The 7,876-nt window shown below is 30.1% G+C and overlaps 1 protein-coding gene across 1 annotated transcript; it reads right to left on the bottom strand.

The window, feature by feature from the left end:
• Positions 1–4,656: 4,656 nt before the first annotated feature.
• On the bottom strand, positions 4,657–5,169 carry LOC112098094 (cytokinin riboside 5'-monophosphate phosphoribohydrolase LOG3-like). Its single transcript, XM_024183706.1, has one exon. The coding sequence runs from the start codon at positions 5,167–5,169 to the stop codon at positions 4,657–4,659; it is 513 nt and encodes a 170-aa protein (XP_024039474.1).
• Between the last annotated feature and the right edge of the window lie 2,707 nt (positions 5,170–7,876).

Raw genomic sequence — 7,876 nt, 5'->3', positions numbered from 1 at the left:
TAGTAACCCTCCCAGGGCCACCGCAAGCATAATGTTGAATTCCAGTGAAAACCTATTGTAGCATGTCCTTTAGGTCATATATTAGCAAGCCTCTTGTATCATAATAGCAGGGTGTTACCACGTTGGTCAAATTACATGCTTGGTTTAACAGGTACTTTAATGCATTAAAAAATATGTCATTCAAGTTTATCCATGAAGCTTAGGAGTATTCATGCGCATTTATGAAGTTTACGTATTTAGTCTCTATACTTTGTTTTTGGGTTAAATTTCAAACAGGATTTAAAAATTTCTATTCTATAAATGGGCAGCAAAATTCTTCAGCAAACTACAGATGAAGTCAAAATAAATCCTTCCTAGCTAGCATGTGCTGACTTTTATAAAACTTGCATTTTGTCTTATCTCCCATGGGGAGGAGCTGAACTCATTCAGGTAATGCTTTATTTAATCATTGCTTGATGGTTTATTTAAATATAGCATATATGTTTTATTGTCTTATATTCTGTATATGTATTTTGGATTTGGAATTTCTATTAATGGACTTCACCTCTCTACCATAAAATGAGAATATATTAATACTCTTATAGCTATTTTGAGAGACAAACATAAAGAATCATCACCTTAGCAAAAATAAGCTCCATCCTTTTTAAATAATCGACAGTGCATCGTGTCTAAGTGAATGATTGAGGATCTCTATATATAATTGATCTAGTGATCTTTCTTCAATCTTTCCTTTTGGTTTCTTTATCTCAATGACCTTAAGCCTTTTTGTATTGCTTTACCTCTATAACTGAATATGTTTAGTTTTCTATTTGCTGAAGTGAAGTTTCTAGGAGGTTGATGCTGCATTTTGACTCGTGATTGTTATCATTGTGTCTTGAAGATTTGATAGGAAATTGGAAAGTATTGCAAGAGTTTGGTACTATACCTTTTTCATTTTTCGGCTTAGGGATACTTATTTAATTCATTAGTGATAGCCTAAGAATACTTAAGATAAAAAGGATTAATATAAATTCTAAGCTTTTTTAGGATCTTTGGTAACTACTGTCAAGTGGTACTGTTTATTACTATGTTATTGCTTTTTATAATTTCTAAAAAATGTCAAGTCTTTGGTTACAGATTGTTGTTTAGTTTTGAGGTTAGTAATATATACTTGTTAGTAATTGGAGTTGATGTTGAATGTTATGAATACACTATTGATGATTTTTCGTATGTGTAGGCCACATATGTTGTCAAGTTATTTGTAGCATTCAATAATCATGTAATGTATGAGTATATTTTTGCTTGTAAATGTCCGACACTTAATTTGTGTAGCAAACTAATTAATTCTATATGTTAAACTTATAGGTGGGAAAACAATGAAGTTCAAAGTGTAGAGGCAATAAGGAGAATTTTGTTGCAAACTAAATACTTGTATTTTTTTTTTTCAATCTGAATATCTACTTGTGGGCATTTCAAACTATATTTGAGATACTCTAAATTTGTATGTTTCTTTTAGTACTTGTTTTAATTTGTATTTGGTATAATTGTGACATATTAATAATATTTAAATATGAAATGAAAGATTTTGTAATATAAATTAAGTTTTTTAAATTTTATGGCGCCTTTTAATTTTACCAATAAATCAATAGGCAATGATCTAATTCAATTTTTTTTAAATAAATTAAACAGTGATACTATGGTAACAATAATTATAGACACTAATATAATATCAACAACTACTAATACTATGGTGTCATAATATTAGTGATACTGTAGTAATAATAATTTCTGACACCACTTACAAGTGTCACTATTCTAATGTCAATAAAAACCATTTTTCTAGTAGTGGAAAGTCCTCAAGAGCAGTTTCTTGCAATCTTTAAAGAATGCCCTGCACATCAGATACTAGAGAATGCTACCAAGAAAACCCTTCAGTGTTGTCCTTGGTCTCTGTTTATTCTTCACTTGTTTCTGCAATCTTTCATTTCATCTTACCTATTCTCTCATGGTTTTTTTTTTTTTTGTGTAGGCTATGACACAATTCAAAAGTGTTGATTACTCCCAAGAATAAAAATGTCTAGTTATAATATAATCCAGTGAGTCTGGGGTCGAATCACAAAGAATCTATAAATCTAGTAGTCAATTATTAAACAAAAAATTAATTATAGGAAATGAAATTAACAAAGACCAATCTAGAAAAAATGATAAGGTTACATGATCCACTCTCGATTTTAAAATTATAGTCATAATACTCTCTCATATTTATATTTTACATTTTTTTAGCCACTTAATTAATATACCATCTAATTCTTAATTGACAATTTGTATGGATAAATATGGGATTAAGTACCTAATGTACCAAAACTATATTGAATTGTCGACATTATGTTAGAATTCCATATAGATAGAAAGAGATATAGATCTACAAATAAAAAAAATACAAATTATAAACATATAACAAATAAAGTAAACTTAAAACTCACTTGAGAGAGCAATTAATTCCTTTATTTGAATCATTGAACTTCACCTTTCACATTAGCTTAGCCACTCATGTTTAAAAGGAAAACACTTGTTTTATTTAATAAACTTTGTGAAATACAATACAAGGAAATTGAAAACAAAGGGAAAGAAAAGAGATTTTTCCCTAAAATTCACTTTAAATTTACACAAAAAAATGCTCACTCCTAAAATCCACCACAAATTTTCCCTCTTTTTTCTCCCAAAATGTAGCACACCCTCAATTGTGCGAGCTCTTGCCTTTTTATAGGCAAATTTAGAGTGATTAAGTGTGGATGTTTACGTGATATTTTGGCGAGCTTTCAATCACAACCTTTAGATGAGATTTAGTAGTACAATTCAAAAGTCTAAAATTTGCAACCATTGTGGATCGTTGGATGAACATAATCAACAGCTATGATTGAAGTCAAAGCAAGACCCTTCTTTTGCTCATTTGTCAAGGCGGTTGAGTTAATTTGTCAAGGCAGTTTACCTACCCAATTTGGTGTGCTAGCATGAGCTTGGACACATAGCACAATCACAATCGTTTAGCAACAATGCAGATCAAAGGGCTAGAAAATCTCCAACAATTTTTTGAGTTTCTAAAATCTAAATTTCACATCCATTTTTCCAATCCAAGCATAACGAAGTTAGAGAATTGCCTACGAAACATAGAAAATCATAATTAATAATTAATAATTCATAAAATAGGTTAGGGATTGATTAATGTAATGAAATTATCAACACCGTAAGTGAACAATGATAATTTTAACTAGATATACACTTTCTAGTGTTAATCACACCCCAAACTAGATTATTGTTAGTTCCTAGCAATAAAAGCGCTAACTCCAATGATTAAAATTAGTGTGTAAGCTGATAATTGTTCTTCTGCTCTTTAAACAATTAAATGAGTAGTTCTCCTTTTTTTTGGAAAGATGAAATAAAGAAATAACTCATTAACTAGATATCAATAAACCTTATTTTATACTCAATTGTAAATAAACACAAAACATATGGGGTATCATCGAATAAAGCATAATATTTTTGCTCTAAAAGTTTATTAAGGTTTAATCATCAGATAACAGATTATTTACTATGTCATCAACTCATTTAGTGAGTTTTAAGCTCGTGACTCCTAGACCAGTTGGCCTTAAGGAACTAGGTGTTGAAACACCTCTATAAATTTTGTTACTTGAGCTTCTGATTAATTTACAGGTAAGCAGACAATATATCTTTAACAATGTAACGAATTATAGGTCAGTGACTCCCAGACTAGTTGGCCTTAAGGCACTAGGTATTGAAACACCTCTACGAGCTTATTTACTTCGATTTCAAATTTATTCATATTGAAAACATTACAAGTAATAAATCTTTAACCCATGTAGCGAGCTTTAGACCAGTGACTCTCAGACCAGTTGACTTAGGGCACTAATTGTTAAAACACCCCTACAACATTATTTACTTAGGTTTCAGATTTAGTGAAATTGAACACATTTGATTTTTTTCTTTTCTTTTTCTTTTATCTTTTTATTATTTTTATTATTATATTTTTTAAAGGATAAAACATACATTTTATACTGTCTTAGATGTCACCTCCAACAAACTAAAAGAACTAAATATTAGCTATTTCAACTTACAACATACAAGTATGTGTCATGGTGTGTGTGTGTGTTGGAATGGTTTAGTAACATCCACAAGATAATCAAATAAAACAAAATGGATGAGGAAAAGCTATTAGAAAGAAGAGCTCACAAGTTAAATTAATTTGAAGAAAAATGACCAAAAATATCTTTTATTAAAAATGATGTGTCTCAAGAGTAAAACAAATGAACTCCTTACTTTGCCATCTTTAGACAAAACTAGTTAATTTTTTCTTTTTTAAAGAAAGACAAACACAATTTTTTTTATAAAAAAAAACAAAGGATTTTTAAAAAATTTTGTTGTAAAGAGAAAAAAACACAAAAAATGTATGTCAGTTATTCCCTCCTCCCAACTAGATCGAGATATTGTTCTCAATGTTAAAAGCAAAAAGAGGTAAAGTTTAGAAGACTACACCTAGTAAAAGTGAAAGGAAAATAAATACCTACAACAAATACAACTAGTATATAAGAAAATAGAAAAGAGTTACAGATGAAGATTCTAATCCATCGTTTTGCACTTCTATCCACTATCAGCATCTGACTAATCTAGTTGGTAAACGAGGAGGTTGGTTTCAGGCTGATATACTTCTAGTCGATCAATTATTAAGAGACCGTAGTAATTATTAACATCTAATAGTTCAATAGGTTCTTGGTGGATGCTCAATTGTGCCCACGATGCAATGGTAAATATTTCTTCTAAGGTGCCAAGTCCACCTGGCAAAACAATAAAAGCATCAACATGTTTAATCATCGTAATGAGACGTTCATGCATACATGTGACAATGAGCTCTTTGCAGTTTGTTTTTCCAATGATGTTCGCTTTAGCCAAAGCTTTTGGGAATATACCCAAAACTTGACTCCCTCCTATATTTGCAGCTAGCGAGACAAGCCCCATTAGTGCAAGATCACCACCTTCGTACATCAAATGTATTTTTTTCTCAGAAAGTATCCTTCCAAGGTCTTTGGCAGCTTCAACAAAGTTTGAAGTACGTCCATAAGTTGATCCACAAAATCCACAAATATTTTTAAGCTTTTGAACTGGAACTACTGTCATCATGATTCTCTTTCAACTAACCAAATCTGTGCTTCAATCAACCAACGAATATTAGTGGGAATCCCATGGATCATTAACAGATGCAATCGTTCAACACGAGTTTTGTAAATTTTTTTTAGAGCATTTTGAGGGAAAGAATGAAAACACTTATGCAATTTATATTGTATTTCTTCCATGCATGATTCAGGGTTTCAGTTATTGTTTAGAAACTGAAAGAACCAATTATAAGAGTCACGGATTACCATTATTCGCTATTTAATTAGGTAGAAGAATTAAGTAACCTGAAAAGCACAAAAACACAAAACAAAAGCAAAAATAAAAGACATGTAACAAGATGAAATTTAATTTCCATAATAATCAGGATTTCTCGAGTCATTGAGTTTTCCAAGAATGGTTTCAATCTTTGTCCATTTACTTTGAATTCATTACCATTTTTTGGATTCTTAATTTCCATGGCCCCATGTAGATATACATTTTTTTCACCATAATTGACCACTCTACTTTGATTTTAACTTCCCTGAAAACAAATAAAAATGAAAATTATAAAGCAACATTTTTTTACTAATCTCAAATATTTTTCGAAAAATTATTTTATCATGAAAAGTTTTAGATTTTTCCTTAATAATTTTGAAATTCTCATATGCATCATTTCTTAATTCTTCATATTCATTCAATTGTAATTTTTGTAAATTATTAGCATCATTAAAATTTAAATTAAAACCTTTAATAACCCAAATTGATTTATGGTCAAGTTCAACCAGTAAGTAACATTGTTTACTATAAATCAGCTGATAGGCTGACATCCCTAAAGATGTCTTAAATGTACTGCAGTAAAGCCAAAGCGCATCAATAAGTCGAAGGGGCCAATCTTTACAATTTGAGTTTTACCGTCTTTTCTAAAATTTATTTTATCTCCCTATTTACTAATTCAACTTGACCACTTTTTTTAGGATGATAAGGAGACTTTATGTGTAATTTCATATTTCTTCATTAAAGATTCAAACAACTTGTTACAAAAATGTTTACCTCCGCCATTGAAAATTGCTCGAGGGATTCCAAATCTGCTCAAAAGATTTTCTTTTAAAAAGTAGATCACAGTTTTGTGATCATTGTGTTGACAATGAATCACTTTAATCTATTTGGAAACATAGTCAACAACAACCAATGTATATACAAATCCAAATGATGATGGAAATGAGCCCATACAATTTATTTCCCAATAGTCAAATATTTTAATGACAATGATAGGGTTTAAATGCATCATATTTCGCTTTGAGATTGACCCTAATTTTTGACAATTCTCACACGTTTTACAAAATGCATGCCAATTTTTTAAATAATATAGTCCAATAAAATCCATATTGTAATATTTTTGCAGGTGTCTTCTTTGAAGAAAAGTGGCCACCACATGCTTCAAAATGATAAAATTGAATGACATTACTTACCTTATCATCTGATATGCATATCTGAAAAATATAATCAGTACAATAGTTGAATAAGTATAGATCATTCCAGGAAAAACGTTTTTACCTTTGTTAAGAAATTCTTCTTATCCTGGGAGTTTCAATCAAATGGCATTTTACATGTTGTGAGAAAATTAACAATGTTAGCATACCAAGTCATATTATGCATGGAAAATAAAAACTCATAAAGGAAAGAATCATTGATGGGGGTTGAATTAATTGAAGACACATTTGTAAGTCTTGACAAGTGATCTGCAACAACATTTTCGGCCACCCTTTTGTCTTTGATTGTGAGATTGAATTCTTGGAGTAGTAAAATCCATTGCATTAATCTTATATTGACATCTTATTTAGACATTAAACAATAGTAGATGAACTAATCAAGTAAGATCCAAATTTATCCAATGTAAAAATTACAGTAAGTAATTCTTTTTCAGTAGTGGCGTAATTCATTTGAGCACTATTTAAAGTTCTACTTGCATAATAGATAACAAAAGGCTTACCTTCCTTTCTTTGTCCCAACATAACTCCAACAACATAATCACTAGCATCACACATTAGTTCAAATGGTAAAGGTGCAATCAAGGGATTACATTATAGGGGCTGATGTTAAAAGACTAATTATCTTCTCAAAGGCTTTTTGACTTTCTTCGGTCCACTTGAATGACATGTCTTTTATCAAACACGACATGGCCAAAGATAATTCTAGAAATAGTCATGAAATGACATTTTTCCCAATTTAAAACAAGTGCTTTTTCTTTACACCTTTCCAAGACTTTCAAATTATCAAGACATTTATCAAAAGAATTTCCAAATACAGTTAAATCATCCATAAGAACTTCCAAACAATTTTCAACCATTTTACTAAAAATGCTTAGCATGCATCTAAAAAATGTTGCAGGAGCATTATAAAGTCCAAAAAGCATTATCCTTAAATGCAAATGTTCTAAATGGGCATGTGAAAGTGGTTATTTCTTGGTCCTCCAAGGCTATAGGAATTTGATAATAGCTTGAGTGGCTATTGTTGAGTGTTAGAAAATGTATATTTATAAAGGAGAAAATCATCATTTTACATTTCAAGTTTTACTAACAACTCTTACTTTTATGTATTTAAGCTTCTTGCAATTTAATTATGTGTGTTTGATTTTAATTAAGTATTTTATGTATTTTAGGGGCATCATGGTCATTTCACAATAAACGAGAAGTCAGACGGTAAAACGGACATCACTTTTGAACTCAGGACG

The sequence above is a fragment of the Citrus clementina genome, unplaced genomic scaffold (genome assembly GCF_000493195.1).
Source record: "Citrus clementina cultivar Clemenules unplaced genomic scaffold, Citrus_clementina_v1.0 scaffold_5, whole genome shotgun sequence".
Taxonomy (NCBI): Eukaryota; Viridiplantae; Streptophyta; class Magnoliopsida; order Sapindales; family Rutaceae; genus Citrus; species Citrus x clementina.
This window is presented reverse-complemented; position numbering and strand designations above follow the sequence as displayed.